A 22,382-nucleotide genomic window follows, 5' to 3' on the forward strand; every position below is an offset into this window, starting at 1 on the left:
GATTATCAGGATACAGCTTCATAAACTGTAACACTTCTCAACCCTTAAGCCCAGAATAGAATGTAGTAATACAATATAGAATTGAAGTTTAAGTCTCAGAGCAGTGCAGGACAAGAGGACAAGGTATCAGTGAGTACTACCTTCACAAAGAATCTTAGCATTCCACCTTAAAAAATCTAACTACGCAGAGGCAAGCCAGTCCCATCCGGACTGTTCCTGAGGAGGAGAGCGTTTTTTTTTTTTTTTTTCTCTCTCCCTCCACTATTAGGACCTGCCTGATCTTCTTGAATAGTCCAGCACAAGCTAATCCACAAGGCTCAATCAGGCTAAGTAGTTGGGGGGACTGTGTCAACTCTGAATCACAATGAGCAGCAGGGAAGGACCTGTCAGCTGACTAATCAGGGCTAGTGGATTTTTTTTTTTGCAGCTCTGCCGCGGTGGTAATGGAAGCAGCCGTAGCTTTGTTTGATAGAGATTTTTGGCTGCTGCTTTTAAATACCACCCAAGAAGCAGCTCGTATTTCATCAATGTTGCATTGACAATCGGAAAAGAAGAGTGTAATTGTGTATAGGCGAGATGGCAGAAGCAAATCCCCCGAGAGGCAAGATGAGGTTCAGAAGGAATGCGGTAAGGGCTCTGCCTGCAGTCCTGGAAAGCCTATTCCCAAGTTCAAGTGCAGGGATGCTGCAGCATGGTGCTACAGCACAAACTGCTGAGTGGGGCTTTTAAGGACAGATGGGGAGAATGGACTCTTGTATTTTCGTGAATTGCATTGATGTGATTACTGTGAGACCGGCCTAGGGTAATTTAAGGAAAAGAGGTAGAATATCGCTTCAAAATCTCAGTGTCATCAAGTTTATCAGAGAGCATTGCTGGTCATGTTATTTGTTTAAGAGTGGATTAGCAATTTAGAATGGTTTGCCTGCTTAGCTTTAAATAACCAGTTAAAAGAATACCTAACAAAAGGGTTTATGGTGTTTTTTTTTTTTTTTTTTGTTTTTGGACACTGGTAAATAGAGTGTGATATCCTGGATGGGTCTGGAGGCAATTTCACCACGACTTAAAAAGGCAGCCGCTTAGCTGTGACTTTAAAAGTGGAAGCATTTAAGCATCTGTAATGATAGGAAATTTTTGTAGCTTCAGGTCTTTTATAAATGTGCACTTTCAAGGGGCAAAATTCTACCCATTACCAACTGTTAGAAGGGACAGGAAAGTGGCTTGTTTTCCAGCATACGCTACAATTTTCAAGTTCCTCCTTTGCTTACTTTCCATAAACTTTCCTATCTACTCATTCATTCATTCATTCATTCATTCATATATTCATATTCTAAATTACTCAGAAAATTTCTTCCATAATCTTCAGATTTGTTTTAGAGGAATGTTGAAATAACTCAGGCTAATTTATTATCAAATCACTCATCCACAGGTCATTAAGTGTCACCTTAAAAAAAAACACCCAACAGATTGTTATTCTTATTGTTGACTTAAGATAGAAACTTGCCTGTTCAAGTATTGAGGTAACATACACAAAAGTGAACAGCTAAATATTACCTATAAAAAATAAATTAAAATCCAATTGAGGACAAGGAAAGAAAAGAATTGCATTGTTGCTGAGTGACAGCAAATGCTAATAGTTGAGAGAAAGATTTTTCTAATAAGCATTTTAGCTTAGAATGTTCTTTAACAATTACGTTTATTTTGATAAAGTTATGTATTCAGTCCTACACCTGATTTTACATTATGAGAATACATACTTGTGTCAAACTTTAACAACCAATTTATAATACATGTAAAATGTGTGTGTGTATTTGCAATATTGTATGGAACTGACATTCACGGTTTTAGTAGCAAAGGTGCCTTGACTTCACCTTTTGGAACGTTCCTAATTCCTTTCTGTGCATACATATTTTCTCAACACTAAACTTTTATGTACACACACTTTAATACACACACAGATACAGCACCCAGGTAGTAACTGAATAGATGTATCTTCACTGTGCTCCCTGTGACTCCAGTCTCAATGGTAAATATATAATAGCTCTTGACTAAAGACACTCTCAGTCCAGGAGAGAGGAAAAGTATATCTGTAAATATTTGTTTCAAAAGAACTTCAGGGTAGACATGGGGAAGGCCTGCCATGGCAGATGTCATTTGTTTGCACCTTAAGTCACGACATGTGTTTCTCTTACCTTTCTCTGAATTTTTCCCATGATTTTTATTTCCCTCAAATGAATTACTTTAAGTGGCCCACTAGGAGCAGGTATCTAAAAATGCAATTGATTGGATTGATTCTGAAGCCTAGAGCTCGAGTGGTAGGAAAATTTGTTTTGTTTGACTAGAGTGAAGGATTTGGGCCCTTAGTTAGTGACAAAATGGCTTAATTGGGAAGGACTTTTGGATTTGGACTGATTCTGGAGGCTGTGGTAGGCCTAACAAGAAGGCCTGGTAGAATGCAAAGTCTCAAGAGAGGATTAAACTGATTACCTGGTGGAAATTGAAAGATTCACTGAGCAGTAAGGAGGGGATTAGAAGAGATACATGTGATAAAAGGGAAAAACCACAAGGAATTGGTATTGCTTAGGACTATCCTCTTCCCCAGGGCTCTTGGCAAGTTGCCGGGCAACACTCGAGGGCACTCATACGATCTGTACAATTGAGAGTGCGGATAGGGTTAGGATAGGGGAGATAATTAAAGCAGCTCTTGCCATAGGAAACTCCTCCCTATAGCTCCGGGTCATGAGGTTTTCCCATGCCATCATATACTGTCATGATATTAGCTTTCTCTTACCTTTGCTCCAAGCCTTCTCTCTGTGCCTCCTGTTCCCCCCCCCCCCCCCAACTCCTGCTAGCTATGAAGTCAGAACAGGGTGAATCTATTCCCTTTGATCCTGCTAATGAGCCTCCCTGCTATTGAAAAAAGCCCACAGCTCACTCTCATTTGGTCCTTTCAGCTTCCCTTTCTCCCTCCTCAGTGACAGGTCATGCAGGTCAACTCTTCCTGGCATCCACATTTCTCATTTCATGGGCTACAGGATGCTCAATTGTTTTCCATAACTTCAAAAATTGTTAACTGGTCCCATTTTGTAGAGTCAAATGAATTCATTTCTAAATTGCAAAGAGTACATCTGCATGTATATGAAAGGTTAAGTGTAGATAAAAAGCTATTTATGACCCAGAAAGGCCTAGTACCGCTGTTTCCCCACTGCGCTTCATTTCTCACGCTGTAAGAAGGGATAATACCTACTGTGATACCATAGTAGGAAAGCTGAATCGAGCAGTGTGTGTAACAAGTCGGTCATGTAGGTAATCCCTTTCCGTCAAAGGTCCTTAATAATATTGTCTTTCTTTGGCTGAAAGGTTAAGAGAGAAATGCTGTAGGAATAGAAACAGCACAGTTTGAACATTTCTAACGAAATACCTAGAGAGCTAGAGCGATGGCTCAGTGGTGACGAGCACCTGCTGCTCTTCCTTAGTACGCCTGGCTTTGCTTTCCAGCACCTACAGAGCGCCTCGCAACCATTTGTACTTTCAGTCCTGAGGAATCTTTTTTTTTTTTTTTGTTTTTTTTTGAGACAGGGTTTCTCTGTGGCTTTGGAGCCTGTCCTGGAACTAGCTCTGTAGACCAGGCTGGTCTCGAACTCACAGAGATCAGCCTGCCTCTGCCTCCCAAGTGCTGGGATTAAAGGCGTGCGCCACCATCGCCTGGCTAGTCCTGAGGAATCTTATGCCTTCTTCTAGCCTTTGGAGACAATAGGCATGCACACGGTACATAGACATACATGGAGGCAAAATGCCCGCATGACTTTTTTTTTTTAAGAAGAAGAAATAGCTAGCCATCCCAAAGGATGAGTGAATTGCCTCCCTGAAAGTATCACACAAAAGAATATTAAATAACTTTACTTTCAGGGCATATAACTTAATAGTTAAGTGGCATATCAGGTTTTTGTCTTGGTGAAGACCATGTACCTGGGCAGTCCTGGGACTGGTATATGAGTCGAGGACAAGACCATCTGTTCTTTAGGAGGGGAAGATAATAGAGAATACGTTTTGGGTCTGTTCTCTTTAACAACCAGGAAGAGCTGCTGCAGAAGGCAGGTTTGGGGCTGTGAGCAGTGAGTGGTTGGGCACACGAGTCCAAGTTCCGTGACAGTGGGCAGCTTGTTCTAGTTACAGGTATGTGCCTTTAGGTAGCTGCTTGTTGGAATATCAAAGGATAGAGAAAAAATGTCTGCAAGATACTCAAAAGTAGTGCTGAGTCTTCTCAAGCAGTCTTTCTTTGGTTTTTATTTTTTTAAAAGAAGAAACAAAAAGACTGACCTATGTTATGACTACTTCTCTTTGCTGTTCTGACAAGTTCTTGAAAATGATTCATGGATTTAGAATGTAGAGCTTAATTTTGGAGAAAATAGAAATTGTGCCTTTTCATGTTTATATAACCATAGAGATTAGATATTCTTAAAGCATTTAGAAATGCTGTATTACTAAACTTAAACATCACAGCTCAGTGGTCATGTTCTGTGATTGCTGTGCTCTGCATATCTGTTATGATATGCTGTTTGATTTTTTATTAAATTGCTCATTTAACATGTATTATCTGGAAATTCTTAGATATAAACTTTTTTTTTGTATAGAGAATAAAATACTTTGGCTACCTTCATACATACATACATACACACACACATATCCACATAAACATGGACAAATTAATCTTTTTTGGACAACATACTCTTAATCTGCATGGTTTGTCAATTTAAATTTTCTACAGATGTCCCTATTCCATATAGATTCTCATGTGAAGCAAAGAAAGGAGAGTGAATATATATTATTCATATTGACCCATGTTCAGATATATGAATGTTTTCTTTTAGTGATTGTAGCCCACAGATGTGTTTTGTTTATACTCTACAATGTTTTCACAAAATTATAGTCTGTTCCCCCCTCTTTAAAAATAGGGATTTTGCCAGGCATGGTGGTGCACACCTTGAATTCCAGCACTAAGAAGGCAGAGACAGCCAGATCTCTGAATTTGAGGCCATCTTGATCTAGTTAGGTTAGCTAGAAGTGACCTTGTCTCAAAAAAAAAAAAAAACAACAAAACAAAACAACCCCCCCCCCCCCAAAAAAAACCCAAAAAAGCAACAACTAATCAACCAACCTACTAACCAACCAATCAACAGAAACCATAGCAAAACCTAGAGTCTTGGAGCAATGATAATCACAACTAGTTGTTTTTGACACAGTATTCTAGTAAGCAGCTCAAGCTGACCTAGAATGTTAGCCCAGGATGGACTCCTGAGTGCTCGCATTATAGGCATGAGCCACCGTACCTAGCACAACTGGGGAGCTTTAACTTTCCATCTGAGATACTTGTGAAAGTCCACAAATATTTAAGTGATAATGAATATTACACTGAACTGAATTTGATAGTCATGGGTAGGTAAATGAAGAATACAATATTAAATTAATGCATTAAATAATGATTGTAAATAGTCATAAATTTGGGGCTGGAGAAATGGCTCGGTACTTAAGGGCACTTGCTGTTCTTCTAAAGGGTCTGAGTTCAGTTCATAGCAAGCATGTCAGATGGTTCACAGCCTGCTGGAAACTCCAGTTCCAGAGGATCTGATAACCTCTTTCGGTCTCTTTGGGCTCCTACACATGTATTAACACACACACACACACACACACACACACACACACACACACACACACACTCACTCACTCAAACACATACTTAAATACAATATAAAATAAATAGACTTAAATTGGATGGCTATCCAACTCTCAATTCTCCCAAGGGGCCATTTTTCAGTTAACCCTCCAATCATTTGAGAAGCCATTCTCTCTGCTATTATTCTACATGCTGGTTCCAAATGCATTTCTAGTATCCACTAATTCCTGAGGATTAGAAAAGTGAAGTTCTGCTTAGGATTTTTTCAGTATAGTGCTGATGTAGAGGAACTTCCTAAACATCATTTTAAAGGGAAATGTACATTCAAAATATGAGTAGTTCCTTTACTGCTTATAGAGTTACACTTGTGGTGTTTTTCACTACAGAATGATTCTGAAATGATGCTAAGCAATAGCTAATCTCATTTATGCAGCTACTCAACAAATGAGTTGCATTAAGTAGTTCATCTGATTTACCAGTTATTTGTTTTATGAAATGGAAGCATAACAGTTCAGACGAGGCATTTTAGTTATATCTTCCATGTTCACAGGCAAGTCAAATGCAGTGAGTTTTTAATCCTAGATTGTCCTAATCAGCCATGAACAGGTGCTTGCAAATTGTCCCGTACAAAGTGAATTTACAACCTTATGCAAATACTTTTCACAGCCCCTCTATTTTCAGCTTATGTTTCTGTTGTTACATGCTGGTCAATGAACCCGTGACCTCATGCCTGCTAGCAGAGCACCATACATTCCCAGCACATACACTCTTTAAGAAACAAGCAACCAAGCAAAAATTACATATAAAGCAGGTATATTTTAATAGACTTTTCTTTCAGGACTTCTCTAAGCTTCACGGGTGCAAGGGTAGGACTATTAATATTTATTAAAGGCTTATCCTGAGACTCATACTCACAGTGAACATTATTAAAACACTCTGCTAAGTTCTTAATGTGAAGAGGTGCTATTTCCATCTTCATTTAACAGCTGGAGAAACTGAGTACAATGAACAGAATAATCAATTTCTATATGTCTATGACCCAATTCCCCAAACCTATGAATAGGCTATGGTAAAAGGATGGACGTGATGTGATGAAGAATCTTGAGGAGGCTAGGATTGTAGCCCAGTTGGTAGACTGCCTGTTTTGCATGCACAACATCCTGGTTACACTCAGACCTGCAACTTGAAATAGATGTGGTAGCACATGCCTTTATTAGGGAGTTAGAGGCAGGAGGATCAGAAGTTTGAGGCACAAAATTCAAAGCCAATTTGAGATACACGAGACTCTGTCATTGATAATAAAAGTAGTGTTGAGATTAGGAGATTATCCCAAATTTTCAAGGTAGGACTTGTATAATCACAAGGATCTTTATTATCAAAAGAGAGAGGAATTGTGGTTTAACTCTGTAGTAGAGATCTTTTCTTGCATGTGTGAGGCCTTGGGTTCTATCCTGAGTATCATAAAAAAAAAAAAAAGAAAGGAGGTGAAGAAAGCTTCAGAGAAGAGGGAATGACAGAAGCTGAGGTCAAAACAATTGCAAGGCCATAAACCAAAGAGGTGATGGGCAGTCCCTAGAAACTGAAAATGTCAAGGTAATAGATTCTTATCTAGAGCATGGAGAAGGAAAGCAGCCTGGAATGAATGCCTTGCTTTTAGTCCAGTGATGCTAATCTTGGTCTTCTGACCCCCAGAAGCACAGCAGTGAAGTGTTGCCTTATAGCAGCAGTGAGAAACTTGTACTCAGAGATTTTATCAAGTATCCAACAGAATTAAAACCCTAGTTGACCTGGAAAACTAGACTCTATCAACAAGAAAAATTTGGAGAAACATAAAGGGGATGGTACAAGAATCAGTTTACAGTTCAGTCCATAAACCGTGCATGAGGAAGAAGTGAGGATTTGGTAACATCTAGCCTAAATGGTAGCAAATGCCTACCAGCATACTTCCTTTATGTTGAGGAGGAACAGGAAGTGGAAGTGGTGAGCACTGTAGTGAACAAAAGAATGTCCAAAAATGGGGTACTAAGCAGTCAGCCTCAGGCAAGTGTTGTCAGGTTGGGAAAATGGTCCCAAGTACTGTCCAGTCTTTGATTTTTCAAGAGAAACAAGAAATCAAGTCTCTACCCAATACATGTGTTTTTATTTTATTTCATTTTTAAATATTTTATATATTTTAATTGTGTGTGTGCGTGCATGCATATATGTGTGTGTATGTGTGCATGCATACACAGACCAGAGTCCCTGGAACTTGAGTTATAGACACCTGTAAGATGTTTGATATGGATGGTGAGGACTGAATTTAGGTCCTTTGGGAGAACAGCCAGTGCTCTTAATCACTGAGCCATTTTTTTTTCTCTCCTCTTCTCTTCCCTCTCCTCTCCTCTCCCCTCCCTCTCTTCCCTCTCCTCTCCTCTCCTCTCCCCTCCCTTTCTTCCCTCTCCTTTCCTCTCCTCCCCTCTCCTCTCCCCCCTTTCTCCCCCTTTGTTCCATCCTCCTCTCATCTCTCTCTCCCTTCCCCCTCTCTTTTTAGACAGGGTCTCACTATATAGCTCTGAGTGGTCTGGAGCTTCCTAAGTAGATCAAGCTGGCCTTAAAGTTTTTTGAAGATTTTGTTTTTATGTTTATGAGTGTCAGAAACTACTTCTGTGCACCACGTGCATGCAGTACTGCAGGACCTTAGGAGGACAGAAGAAGATGACAGATCCCTTGGGACTGGACTTACAGATGGTTGTGAGCCATCTGACTTAAGTGCTGGAAACCAGATTTTGGTCCTCCGGAAATGTAACCAGTGCTTTTTCCCACTGACTTATTTGCCAGTCCTGAGATCTAGGTTTTGTATCAATAATGTTATTATTTTCTTTTTTTATAGACTTTATAGTTTAGAGTACCTTTAACTGCAGAACTAAATTGAACAGGGGTACAAGAAGTTCTCATAAACTCATTGTTCATTTTGTTTTTGTAGCTTTGTTCAATCGCAGGTACTGTATTATTCTTAAAATGAGTATACTTGAAACATTTCTGTATAGTTTGCTTTGTTATACTTTAATGTTCCCTCTTGATGTTGATGACTGCACTCCCAAATGAGACCTTTTCTCTCTCCTTCCCTACGGAGAGCTATCTTTTTTTTTATTAAATTTTTTTTATTCATTTTACATACCAACCACATTTCCCTCTTCCTCCCCTCCTCCCTCTCTCCCTTCCACTCCTCCTCCTACTCCACCCCCATCCACTCCTCAGAAAAGGTAAGGCCTCCCACAGGGAGTCAACAAAGCCTGGCAAGTTGTTAAGTTGAGCAGGACCAATCCCCTCCCCCCTGCATCAAGGCTGAGAAAGGCCTTCTAAAATGCCTAGCAATAATGGAGAGAGTATCTGACTGGCCTTCTCCTGAGATCAGATTGGTGACTACCCTAGTTGTCACCCTAGAACCTTCATTTAGTAACTGATGGAAGCAGATGCAGAGAACTGTCTTATAGAAATCATGAGAATGTCTTGCTGGCTCTTCCAAACACAGCATCTATAGAAAAAAAAAAAAAACAGAATTTTGCTTTCCTTCATAAAGCATGCTTATTTTTTTGTTCCCATCTGGGTTACTCAAATCTCAAACCTTGGAACGGATTTCACTGAGTCCCTCTATCTCATCAAGTACGCTTAATCATTATGATTTAATGATGCTACTTCCTGGATTTTGCCATGACTCTTGCTACTTTTGCTCTGGTTGAGGATCTGACTGTTGGATTACTGTATCTTTCTACAAGGTCGCCGCAAATCTGGTTCTCCTTGTATCTGAATTCAGTTCTTTCTCAAGGCTCATGAGACATAAGAGGACGTGGCTAGGATTGTAGTGCCATGGTAGGGCACTTGTATTTAGCGTTGGGTTTAATTCCTAGAACCACATCAAATTTTAAAATAAAATAAAATATGTGTCTGACCATGGTGCTCTAGTACTCAAAAGATTGATTTTCTTAACTTCTAAGGGGGAAATCATCAGACTAGCTCCTGTTATGGTTCTTGTCTGCCTCTCCAACATCTTGTCCCTTCGTAGTCCTTTTCCTCTACCTTTCTTGATAGGGCATCTTCAAGAGGTGGGGTAGTTCAATGACTAAGGTCAGTATAAGACAAGGCTTAGTATAAGACTAGGCTTCATAGGTTATGCTTAAGCATACTCTGAGCTTCACCTTATTTGTAAAAAGGGCAACTTAACTCATTCACTGAACTATGGTAAAGTAGACCTATAAGGACTGGCTAAATATTTGACATAGAGTACACATTTACTATGTGGTGATATAATATTGGGCCATGCTGTTTCTTTTTATAGCCAATCTTGCATTGTAGTCCCTGTTCTTTTGTTTTGGAATTTCTTTCCGTAGCAAGTATTTTTCACTGCTGTGATGGTTGGTGTTATTATTTATGAAGAGATGATGGGGTACCGGTCCCACAAGGGGCAGCAGGGGTCACCCAAGTCCTTGGTGGGTCTCATGGCTGGTGGCCTGAGGCCTTAGTGGAAGAGAAACAGATAGATATGCCATGAAGAGAGCTGAACTATAAAGTTTATTTTATATGGAGGGAAAAAGGGAGAGAAGGGGAGAAGGAGAAGGAGAAGAGAGAGAGTCTGAAGCTACCTCTCTAGAAGGAGAGAGAGAAAGAGGGGGGGGAGGTATTTGCTTTGGTGGAAGTGGGCGGGGCTTGTCTTTTAAAGGGACAGGGTACCCAGGTGACAGACCAGACCAAGAGATTACAGTTGGCCTTGTCAATTTGACACAATCTGTAATCCTCTGGGAAGAGGGTCTCAATGAGGAATTATAAAGATCCTGTTGACGTATGGAAGACTGTTTTGATCATCAATGGGGGAAAACCATGCTCACTTTAGACACCACTATCCCCTTGGCAGCTGATTCTGAACTGTTTAAGAGAGGAGAAGGTGAGCTGAGTACCAAGCCCTTAGGTGCATCCATTTCCTCTCTGTCCTTGACTGTGAATGTGAGCAGTTCCCGCATATTCTTTTGGCTTTGAGTTCTCCACATGATGGACTGTATAACCTGGCGTTATAAACTGAACTCTAACCCCACATCACTTTTAGTCCGAATACTTATCACAGCTACAGAACTAAAAGCTAGAACTGCCCTACTATGTGCCAGACTTTTTTTTTCTAGAAGCTGGGGAAATACTGAAAAAATTTGGATGGCATTTTGATTCAATTAATTTCTCTTTTTTCTTTTTTTTTCCCAATTTTTTATTGAGAAAAGGAGAAAAAAAAACAAGTTTCCACCTCCTCCCAGCCTCCCATTTCCCTCCCCCTCCTCCCACCCTTCTCCCCCTCCTCCCACCCTTCTCCCCCTCCCCCCACTCCTCTCCCCATTGGCTTTGTGGGAGCCTAGCAAGTTTGGATGTTCACCTTCCTAGAAATGGATGGAGAGGGGAGGACCTAGGACTTATCACAGGGCAGGGAACCCTGACTGCTCTTTGGAATTTCTCTTTTTTCTTAAAGGCTATTTGGTCCTCTCATGTTTCATAACTTTCGTGATATTGTTTCCTGTGTATATTATTCTAATTCTTTTATTTTTTGGCTTACCATGCTGTGTTGATTACTAATAAACTCAGTTATTAAACTGTCATTTTCTTGGAAGGGACAGCATTTAATTAATTTGTGTATTCTCAATGCCTGTATGTGCTTGATAATCTTTCATTTAAATGCATGGAGTGTTCACATAGCAATGAAAATAAGACTTCCTTGGATAAAAACAAGAACGTGATTTTATGATACAGTTTTCATCAGTTGTTTAGTATAGATAGATAATATTTTAGCTCCCTTTGGTTTTTTTTCGGTTATCCCAAGGACTTGCCTCCTTATTCTGTTTTTAAATTTTCTTATAAAATTTATTATTATTATGGTGTGTATGTGCATAATATGTGTTTGTATGTGAGGCACTGGCAACTCTGTGGAGTCAGTTCTCTCCTTCCAACTTCGTGTGGGTTCTGGGGATGGAACTCAGGTCACCAGGCTTGCATAGCAAATGCCTTTACCTACTGAGCCATTTGGCTGCTCCATTATCTGTTTTCATTTTTACAGGAAATAAATACAATTTGACTTCAAATTCAGCAATTTTGTGACATAAAGGCAGGAACATAAACCAATGGAGTGGAACAGAACCCAGAAATTTATTTTCAACCAGTTTTCATCAAAAAGAACCAAGGGCATATATAATAAATGGTAGTGGAGATGTACATATATGAACAAAACTAGCTTCCTATCTTTCAACATTAAAAAATAAATCAAATTGGATCAAACACCTAAATACAAAATCTCAAAACTATGAAACTATTAACACTCGCAAAAAATATAGGAAGCATTCTTAAATGGTATCACTGAAATATATATGTATATATATATAGTTTTAGGGGGTTCGAGTCCTTCCTTTCTTATTTTACTTTAACGAAAGTGGGTTCTTCAGATGTGTGCTGTATTTATAAATATGGGCCCCAAAGCATAAGATAAATAGGCAAACAGGATTAAATTAATGAAAAGAACTTCTGTATAAAAAAGAAACAATAAACACAATGCAGGGATAGTCTACAGAACAGAAATAATATTTTTAAACTGTTTGTTCATTAAAGGGTTAATACCTAGAGTATTTAAAAAAAAAACCTCAATAGCCAAACAAAACAAAAAACTCCTCAAAAACCCTGTCTAATTAAAAATTGGTAAATGGTATGAATAACATTTCTTAAAAGAAGTTCTACAAATATCAAACAGGTGTATACACATGATGAGCATCACAAATCACAATAAGGCTAGAATGGCTAACATGCAAAAGACCAAAAGTAGCATGCTGACAAAGATGAAGACAGGAGAGCTGCCTTGCACATGATAGGAATGAGAATCAGTATCATTATTGGAGAACAGTTTCTTCACAAAAATTGGGAATGCAATTAGCATATAATCCAACAATCTCACTGATGTCCAAAGAAATTAAAATGAGTATCGTAAAGGAATACCTGCATATCCATGTTGATTGCAACATTATCAATAATAGGCAGTGTGTGGAACCATGCAACATATCCATGCATGGATTAAAAGATAAACTGTTGGGGGCTGGAGAGATGGCTGAGAGGTTGAGAGCACTGGCTGCTCTTCCAGAGGTCCTGAGTTCAATTCCCAGCACCCACATGGTGGCTTACAATCACCTATATTGAGATCTGGTGTCTTCTTCTGGCATGCAGGCATACATGTAGGCAGACTACTGTATGCATAATAAATAAATCTTTAAAAATGTATACATGCTGTAAAACTATGACATAGCATCCATTGTTTTTGATAACATGGATGGAACTGGAGATGGAAATGTTATTGAGTAAAATGAGCCAGGAACAGAAAAACAGCCAGTTTCATATTTTCCCTCATTGGTAGAAGCTACAAAAGCTGATCACTTGGAAATGGAACATAGACTAGGAGTCTCTTTGTATAGGGAGGGGAAGGGAGAGACAAAGAGACATATAATGAGGCTGGATATTAGGTGCACAGTTAAAGAGGAGGAAGTAGTTCTGGTGTCCTATGAGGCAGGGTTAATTTCACTCTGTAATTATGAGATAACTATAAGAGTTTGAAAGTTCCTGATACAGAAATGCTAATGTTTGGCGTGAACGATATGCTAATTAATGATGTGATCATCACATATTATATGTATGTATCAAATTATAGTCGTTTCTGACAAGAATAAGCCTAATATTAATATATCAATTAAAAAGAAAGAAAACATCAGAAACAGTAAACTAATTTCAAGATACAGCTTTAGAGCCTAATTCTTTGCAGGTTAGGATCTGCTTGTGTCCTGTTAGAAAATTCCACACTGGCAACATTATAAGGATAGCCCAATAGCCCTATGTCATTCTTATGTCTATTTCCATGTTTTCAGATATTATCATCAGTCACTTAAACAGGTTGGCCTTTTATTGACTTCTGTAACTTTGAAGTTTGCTTCCTCCAATGACATGTCTTCTGATTTGTGCTCAGTTGGGAGTTTGTTGTGTCAATTGTGTCCCAGCTCACTCTTTTGTTCTTTCTTGCTATAGGCCTCTTTCCCCGGGAGCTTACACTTAGTCCTGGTTTTACGCCCTACCAGTTTTCTTCAGAGGACTTTCACGGACATTGGATTTCGATTTAGCCAGGAGGATTTTATGGTGAAACTACCAGTAAGATTATTGCTTGACTCTCTGGTCCTCCTAATGCTTATGTGTTCTGTATCTTATACTGTTTGTTTTGCATGTGTCCATGTAACACTTAAAGTAAAATTTGTCTCTCAAAAATTCAATTCTGAAATGTCTTTCAGCCATCTGCTTCTACTGTTAAAAAGGACTAGTTCAGGCAACTTATAACAAGGCAATGCCTTTTGAAAAATATGTGTTATATGTTATAGATGTATGTATATATCTGTGTGTACACTTAGGAATTTTTATTTTCTGTGAACATTATATGGTTTATATATCTGAAATACCATGATCATTAGCTAGCCCAGAGTACCATGGTTTTTATTTTGAAAATAAGTCTTTGCTAGTTTTTATTGTTTTAAATAGAGTGCTCATAAAATTTGATACCTGAATCGTAACTTACTACGTAAAGTCCTTCTGCTGTGTTCTGAGCACAGAAATTCTGTGTGTGTGTGTGTGTGTGTGTGTGTGTGTGTGTGTGCATGTGCGCATGTGCACACATTTGCATGTATATGTGTGTTCAAGATTGCTCATTAATAATGAAACCTTTTAGACAAAGAAGAATTAGGGTGTTTGGGTTTCTGTAGAAGCTAATATTGGTTGATAGAAATGTTCTGTAAATAAAAACTGTTGTTATCTGAAGATGGTTAATGCATCCAGGGGAGGGGCATGCACAGGAAAGAACTGTTTGAAGTTTTTAAACTGGATGATTCTCTGCTAAGTTTACTGAAATTCCTTTTGCAGTCTGATGGAGGGCTGTCATGAAGGGCAGTTAACAGTGTCTTTCTTGCTTATTTACATAGGTTGTTATGCTGAGCTCAGTTAGTGATTTGCTGACATACATTGATGACAAGCAATTAACCCCTGAGTTAGGCGGCACCTTGCAGTACTGCCACAGTGAATGGATCATCTTCAGAAATGTATGTTGCTTCTGCCCTTACTGTAGAGCCTATCCTTCATTCTATCTAGAAATTTTCCTACTTGGGAAAAGCAATATTGGGTCTCCTACTTTTCAAATACATATATCATTCAACATTTTTGGTTTTCTTCTCAAAGATATTTCTAGAAATGATGAAGAGTCACTAAGGATGGCAACTGAAGGAGAGACCTAGGGAAAAAGCAGAGGAATCTCTGCCTACCCCTTCCTGTGATCATGTAGAAAAAAAGAAACAAAGGCTTTGGGTTCAAATCCTAGCACTTAGATCTTGGACAATATATATCACCTCTCCAAGTCTTTTTTCTATCTACAAAATGAGATTGATAATATGTTACCTAATAGGGATCTTGGGAGATAATGAATACAAAATGACTCGCTGCTTGGTATATGGAGATCCTCAGAAAGTGCAAGTATATTCATTGCAGCCTAGTGGCACTCCCAAAGTTATTAGATTTGTCAGAGGTAAGGGCTGTGGCCTCCCACATAGAATAAAGCCTGTGATTTAAGTGTCTTGACTTACAATCTCACGATATGAGAACTCTTCTGAAGAAAATAATGATAACCACTAAACCAGGGTCACATTTCCTAGTCTTCATTCAAACCGTGTGTTTGGTAGGTTCATTCAGCAATTCAGGTGTTCACGTGAAGTTGAACCATTAAGAGTGAGCAGTGCCTTGCCTTAAATGAAAGAGCAAATCTCTTGGAGATACCTGCCAAACAGGTGGTTTATATTGTGTCTGCATTGCCTCTGTGTTCCCGTGAGGCACTGATTTTGGAAACAAAATAGTGTAGCCTTCTTTGCCATTTTAGGGCAACAGCACCTTTGGAATAACAACTTCAGATCTTTGGCAGTACCTGCAATGAACTATTGTGACCACTTGCTCTCCGGCTCCTTAGATCATCATGTTTTGTGGCGTGCTGATCACAAACACTAATAAATGTCGATTGACATTGCTGGTCTTATGTCTCTTTAGAAGTGAACTTATTAGAAAGCAGTTTTGTTAAGTGCTGAGTTTGCTAAGGGAAGAAAGACACTGATGTTCAAGGCCATACAGCAAAGTACTCAGCACATGGCATCTTTTAGAAAGAGTTTCTGTGACTGAGTCCAGATATGTAGAAATACACATTCAAGGATTTCAAGTCTGCTTTTTAGTCTCTTGGGGGTTTAGATGCAGAGTTAGCAGCATTAATTGTCAGGGGTAGTGCCAATGTTTCCTAGTAAAGTTTGTAGCATACATGTCTGTTGTCTATTCCCATATATAGAGCAATACACATTACTGATCAAATTTTGATATGTTAAGAGTTTCCATCAAAGATCCTCTGGCTTTTTACAGGCTATAGAAAAGTTCGCTCTTACAGTGAAGGAAGTGGCTCAGATGTTGCAATCCTTTGGAACAGAGCTTGCTGAGACAGAGCTACCAGATGATATTCCTGCAATACAGGAGATTCTGGCAGTTCGTGCTGAGAGGTATCAGATGTTGAAGGTATGTCTGTTTAGAACACACAGATTTTACCCTATCATCCTGCTCCTTGAAGTCTTTTTGTGTTGAATTAAGAATGGAATCCAGGGCCTCCTGAGTGTTAGGCAAAAGCTGTCACTAAATTGCAATCCTATGTCCTTGGTGGTTTGTGAGCTAGGTTCTCACTATGTAGCCCAGGGTGACCTGGAAATCACTATTTAGCGCAAGGTGACCTCAATCTTGGAATCCTTTTCTCTCAACCTCCTGAGTTCTGGGGTTACAGGTATGCACCATCACATCCTGCCACGTGGTATTTATTGTTCCAGGAAGGAGTTTAATGTGTTCATTTTACATAGGGAAGAGGGAAGGTACATTCAAAATATTTTTTCTTTTCTTTTGACTTTATATGTTTCGGTATGTTGCTTCTATGTATGTGAGTACCCCACATGTGTGCCTAGTGCCTATAGAAGGCATCGGATCCTCTGAAACTGGAGTTTAGGTGATTGCCTGCTACCATGTGGGTGCTAAGAGCTGAACCTGGGTCCTCCACAAGAGACGCTTGTGCATCTCTTGAGACATCTTTCCAATCCCCCCCCCTCCCCAGGGGGGAATTGACTTTGTTCTACTCAGTTCTGCCTGGAGTAGAAGAGGAGCAGTTCTGGCAGTTTGACTTTTAGAGGCACTTTCCTCAAAATGCAGGAAAATTTGGTCAAGGGAAATCAGACAGCTGAGTGTAGTATTTGTCTCCCTCTCCCGTAAAATGCATGTTGGGTTCCTTGTCAGTTTTAAGTTCTATATCAGATGCAATGTTTAAATGAAGATGTGAGAAACCAAATGTTTGCATCACAATCTAGAAGCAAAACCCGGTATGCAATAAGGTGACGACGGTGATGATGATGATGATGATGCTAACGATGATTCATGATTATTTTGTAGTTGTTCTTTGAGACAGACTTTCTTGTAGCCTAGACTAATTTTAAGCACACTGCTGTAGGTGTCCTTGAACTACTGATTCTCATGCTTTCACCAGGTATAAGCATGTGATACCACTCATGGCTTGGCTTGCACGACTAATTTTTGTGCAGCTGTAGGGATGATGTAATGAGATAATTATGTAGTATACATGCAATAGATTTTTAACACATAGTTTGTGGTTTATTAATATTAGTGTGATTTTTATTTATTTATTATTTCTTTTGGTGCTGGGAATTAAACTTAGAGCCTCATATCTTTTCCTTTCTACCACACTACCTATTCTTTATGCCAAATATCTGCTCATAACTTTGTAAGTTGTTTGGACCTTTCGAAGGAAATCTTGGCTCATTCAGATATCTGATGAACATCTGTGTTTATAGATGTCCCAAGCATGTGCTTACTTAAACTCACATGTGAACTAAAATAAGATTTAAGGCACAAAGTGATTGGTAATAATGATTATTAAGAAACGTATGTGATTTTTTCTGAATATGCATTAAATATGCTTTGTAACTTTACGATTTCTGATATTGTAGTTGTTATTGTGTTAATATGGTTTGATCTGAGCACATTAAAAATATTATCAGAATAGAACAAGATTGGTTAGAACTTTCTAACCAATACTGTCTGTAGCAAGAAGCTCAAAACAGCATGATTGGTGCTTCTGTCTGTAATGTCTAATTCGCCAGCTGGGGACTCCAGTCTGTTTGTAAGATAGTAGCTTCTTTGAAGCTGACATTTGCGTGAGTGTTTATGCCCTGTGTTTGCCAGTGCATGTGTGTGGAGGCCGGAAGATGTTATTCTTTCTCATTTGACATCCACTTTGCCTTTGTTTGTTATTTTGTTTCATAATGTATATGGATGGTTTGCTTGCCTGTTGTCTGTGCACCATACTTATGCAATGCCCATGGAGGCGAGAAGAGTGTGTCAGATCCCCTGGAACTAGAGTTGTAGACAGTTGTGAACCCCCATGTGGGTGCTAGGAGTTGAACCCAGGTCCTTTGGAAGAGTAGTCAGTGCTCTTAACCACTGAACCATCTTCCCAGCTTCCTACCTTGTTTGTGGGACAGGGTCTCTTAGTAGCCTGGAACTATGTAGGCTCTGTTGGCTGACCAGTGAGCCTCAGGGATCTGCTTAGATCTACCTCCCTGGCACACATATTCTAAATGAACACCATCACACCTGTTTTTTTTTTTAAATATGTGTTTTGGATATTGAACTCAGGCCTTCGTGCTTCAGAGGTAAGCATTTTAAGCAACTGAGTCATCTCCCTGGCCACAGAGCCTCACACTTGCAGATTCTGTGGTCCTGAAATACTGTGAAAGCAAAGGCTGTGCTAGAATTGCTTGTATCTCCTGTGCTATATACATCCTCTCTATCTGTATATTCCCTTCAAATCCGTCATCTTGGGTTACTAACTGGTTGACATATCCTGTTGTTCCTTTATATAGAATGACTTAACAGCTGTAACCAAAGAAGGAAAAATTCTGCTCATGAACCTGAAAGTGCCTAACACTGGAGAAACTGTCAGTTCAAGTCTTGAAAGTCCTCAGCACATCAGCGGTGACTGGCAAACTATTAATAAGTACGCGCTCCCTTCTTTGAAAATGTACTTATATTTTCAAACTAGGAATTTTACATTGTTTGTTGCTGTTAGGTATGAAAGTATTTCTGGACCTCTGGAAGTCTGGGAACTTCTTCTCGGGTTGGTCTGCAGACATTAGTTTGCTTGCAGAGTACGTTCCCCAGACATTGATTTTTCTCTGCCTGAGCCAAGTGTCATAATGTCATAGACTATTTTTGCCTATAATTATTTTTTTTTGAGAAAAGATCTCACTATGTAGCTCTGGCTGGCCTGAAATTCCATATAAACTGGACTGGACTTAAACTTCCAGAGCTCTGCATTCCGTTGCTTCCTAAGTATTAGATTAAAGGTGTGTGCCACTAGGCTTGGCCTTTGCCTATAATTCATTCATTCATTCATTCATTCATTCACTAACTCTTTATTGTTTTTATGGAGAAAGTATTTATTTTGGCTTACAGTTTCAGAGATTTCAATCTCTGCTCACTTGACCCTGTTACTTTGGGCCCATGGCAGAACAGTGTATCATGTTGGTGGGAAGTGTTTAAAATCTTAAGGAGCTGACCAGGTTTAGCTGCATACCTGGCCCACAAATGGTTATTTTTAAATAATTCTTTGCCTTTTGTTTGTTAAGGTTACTGACTCAAGTGCACGATATGGAAACTGCTTTTGATGGATTTTGGGAGAAACATCAGCTAAAAATGGAGCAGTATCTGCAACTGTGGAATTTTGAGCAAGACTTTCAAGAGGTCAGTTGAAACAGTTCTTTCCTTGTGATGGAGGCCCTTATTCATGAGTGTTAGAAGGCCAGGCTTTCAGCATGCCAGTTTCCATCCTGGGGAGAATAAAGGAGACGAGTTCCTTGGCTTGGAACAAAGGAAAGCTCTGCTAGCATCCAAGCCTTCATTTCTTCCACTGGGACAAAGCACTGATGTGTCGAGTGTGACAGGGTCAGAGTCTTTCTCTACTTTCATGTTCATCCTTCAAACATTTTCAATACAAAGTGCTTTCAGGCTATAAGATATTTTTCCAAGGAAACAATGCCCATTGATCTTTAGATACCACATGCCATAGGGATGGTTATTTTCTACTAAATGCTTTATTCTTTTCTTATAGTAAGAATACTGTTTTACAGAATTGTAGTTATCAGAATCACTACATTCAATGACAGTACAAGGCCTTTATATTATCTAATTCCGTCAGTACGACTGAGCATCCTTTGGGTATATACCCAAAAGTGGTATTACTGGGTCTTGAGGAAGGTTGTTTCCTAATTTTATGAGAAATCGCCACACTGACATCCAAAGGAGCTGTACCAGCTTGCATTCCCACCAGCAATGCAGAAGTGTTCCCTTTTTCCACAATGTCTCCAGCATAAGTTGTCATCAGTGTTTTTGATCCTGGCCATCCTGACAGGTGTAAGATGGAATCTCAGTGTTGTTTTGATTTGCATTTCTCTAAAGACTAAAGATGTTGAGCATTTCCTTAAGTGTCTTTCATCTATTTTAGATTCCTCTGTTGAGAGTTCTCTGTTTAGGTCTGTACTCCATTTTTATTGATTATTTTTTCTTTTGATGACCAATATCTTGAGGTCTTTGTATATTTTGGAGATCAGACCTCTGTCTGATGTGGGGTTGGTGAAGATCTTTTCCCATTCTGTAGGCTTCCGTTTGGTCTGGTTGCTTTACAGAAGCTTCTAAGTTTTAGGAGGTCACAAGTATTAATTGTTTCCCAGTGTCTGTGCTACTGGGGTTATATTAAGAAGTAGTCGTTTGTGCCAATACTTCCCACTATCTCTTCTATAAGGTTCATTGTGGATGGCTTTATGTTGAGGTCTTTGATCCATTTGGACTTGAGTTTTGTGCATGGTGATAGATATGGGTCTATTTTCATTTTTCTACATGTTGAAATCCAGTTATGCCAGCACCACTTGTTAAATATGCTTTCTTTTTCCCATTTGATATTTTTTACTTAATTTTCAAAAATCAGGTGTTCATAGGTGTGTGGATTAATATCCGATTCTTCTATTCGATACCATTGGTCATCTTGTCTGTTTTTATGCCAATACCAGGCTGTTTTCAGTACTGTAGCTCTGATATAGAACATTTTTAGATTTTAAAAAATTTTTACATTGCTAATATTTTGAAAAATATAGTCCAATTTAGAAGTAGAATTTGTTCATCTTGAGTTTGTTTAATGTGTTTTCGCAATGAGATTGTCTACCTGTAGACAACTAGAATAGTGCAGAAGTGCTCTTTTCAAGGTGGCACATCTAGAGGTCAGAAATATCCACTTATCCCGCTTTGTTGGTGCGGATTTGGATTAGCCAGTGCGAGCACTGTTGGGTTTCTTCACTGCTTCACAGCTCTTTCTCTCCTTGTAGCCAGTAGTAAGTATGTGGGGAGAAGATGGAAAGTCTCTGCTTTCCTTTTCGGATTTGTCCATAGAGTGCACAGCGTTGTCCGTAGAGCATCTGGTGATTCTTTTCTGACTCAGTCTTTGCTCTGGCAGCCTTCAGTGATAATCTTTCCATATTTATTTATCTACCATAGGAACTTCGATAAAGCAAGCTTTCCCTTCTCATTCATTTATTTGACGCATATATTTCTAGAATTTTCATGGCTTATGATTTTTGCTATTGTCTCTGTGTTGTATTCTCTCTCTCTCTCTCTCTCTCTCTCTCTCTCTCTCTCTCTCTCTTTCTTTCTTGTGCATAGTTTTGAGGCCAGAGGTCACAAAGAAGTATGTCTGCTATATATGTCTGCACATGTACACAGTGATCTTATATATAATTAAGTATGCATGGATATCTAAGAGGCTATAACTTAACAGATTACATTTATTTCTGTGAGCAAAATAGCTGAACATATTTCCTATATGTATAATTTTCTCCTATTGGCATTCTTGTTTAATAGCATTTCTTATGTAACTGATCATTGCTAAAGGTGAATTCTTTTTTTCTCCTTTTTAAATTTATCTATTAATTTTATATCCCACCTGCAGCCTCTCTCCCCATCCTCCCCTTCCAGTCCCTCTCTCCCAGTGCCCCGTTTTGCCCCCAAACCACTCCTCTTCCATCTTCATACAGCAAAGGGAAGGCTTCTAATGAGTATCAATAAAACATGGCATATCAAGTTGCAGTAAGATTAATCATAAAGGTGAATTCTTAATAATTCACATGCTTTTAAAACCTTTATATCTTCCTTGTAGGTTATGACTAAAATTGAATTTGTATTAAATCAACAAAGAGAACTCAGTGATGCAACAGGGAACTTAACTCAGATAAAACAAAGACTTAAAAAAATAGAGAACTTGGATGAAAAATCTCAGGTAAGATTACATTTTAGTATTTTCTCTGTTTATGTTTTATTGGGGCATAATATACATGCTTATTATACTTAACCTGTCATAAGTATATAGTTGACACAGTGATACTAGCCTAAATCCATTTTTATTTTATTATTTTTTAAAAATATTTATTTATTTATTGTTTATACAATATTCTGTCTGTGTGTATGGCCAGAAGAGGGCACCAGACCCCATTACAGATGGTTG

At 38.9% G+C, this 22,382-nt stretch overlaps 1 protein-coding gene across 6 annotated transcripts in view; it reads left to right on the top strand.

The window, feature by feature from the left end:
- Positions 1 to 342: 342 nt before the first annotated feature.
- Positions 343 to 22,382, top strand: part of LOC121437356 (proto-oncogene DBL-like) — a 77,787-nt gene continuing 55,747 nt past the window's right edge. For 5 of the 6 annotated variants that reach the window (XM_041637233.1, XM_041637227.1, XM_041637232.1 and 2 more), the window contains exons 1-7: positions 343 to 627; positions 13,739 to 13,858; positions 14,677 to 14,793; positions 16,145 to 16,294; positions 18,697 to 18,830; positions 19,462 to 19,576; positions 22,038 to 22,157. In XM_041637233.1, coding sequence (XP_041493167.1) covers positions 577 to 627; positions 13,739 to 13,858; positions 14,677 to 14,793; positions 16,145 to 16,294; positions 18,697 to 18,830; positions 19,462 to 19,576; positions 22,038 to 22,157 — 807 coding nt within the window. In that variant the 5' untranslated portion in view covers positions 343 to 576. The remainder of the gene's footprint in view (positions 628 to 13,738; positions 13,859 to 14,676; positions 14,794 to 16,144; positions 16,295 to 18,696; positions 18,831 to 19,461; positions 19,577 to 22,037; positions 22,158 to 22,382) is intronic. The other variant, XM_041637231.1, reaches the window with a different exon arrangement.

Source organism: Microtus oregoni, unplaced genomic scaffold, assembly GCF_018167655.1.
Source record: "Microtus oregoni isolate MIOR12 unplaced genomic scaffold, Mior012 000052F_001, whole genome shotgun sequence".
Lineage (NCBI taxonomy): Eukaryota > Metazoa > Chordata > Mammalia > Rodentia > Cricetidae > Microtus > Microtus oregoni.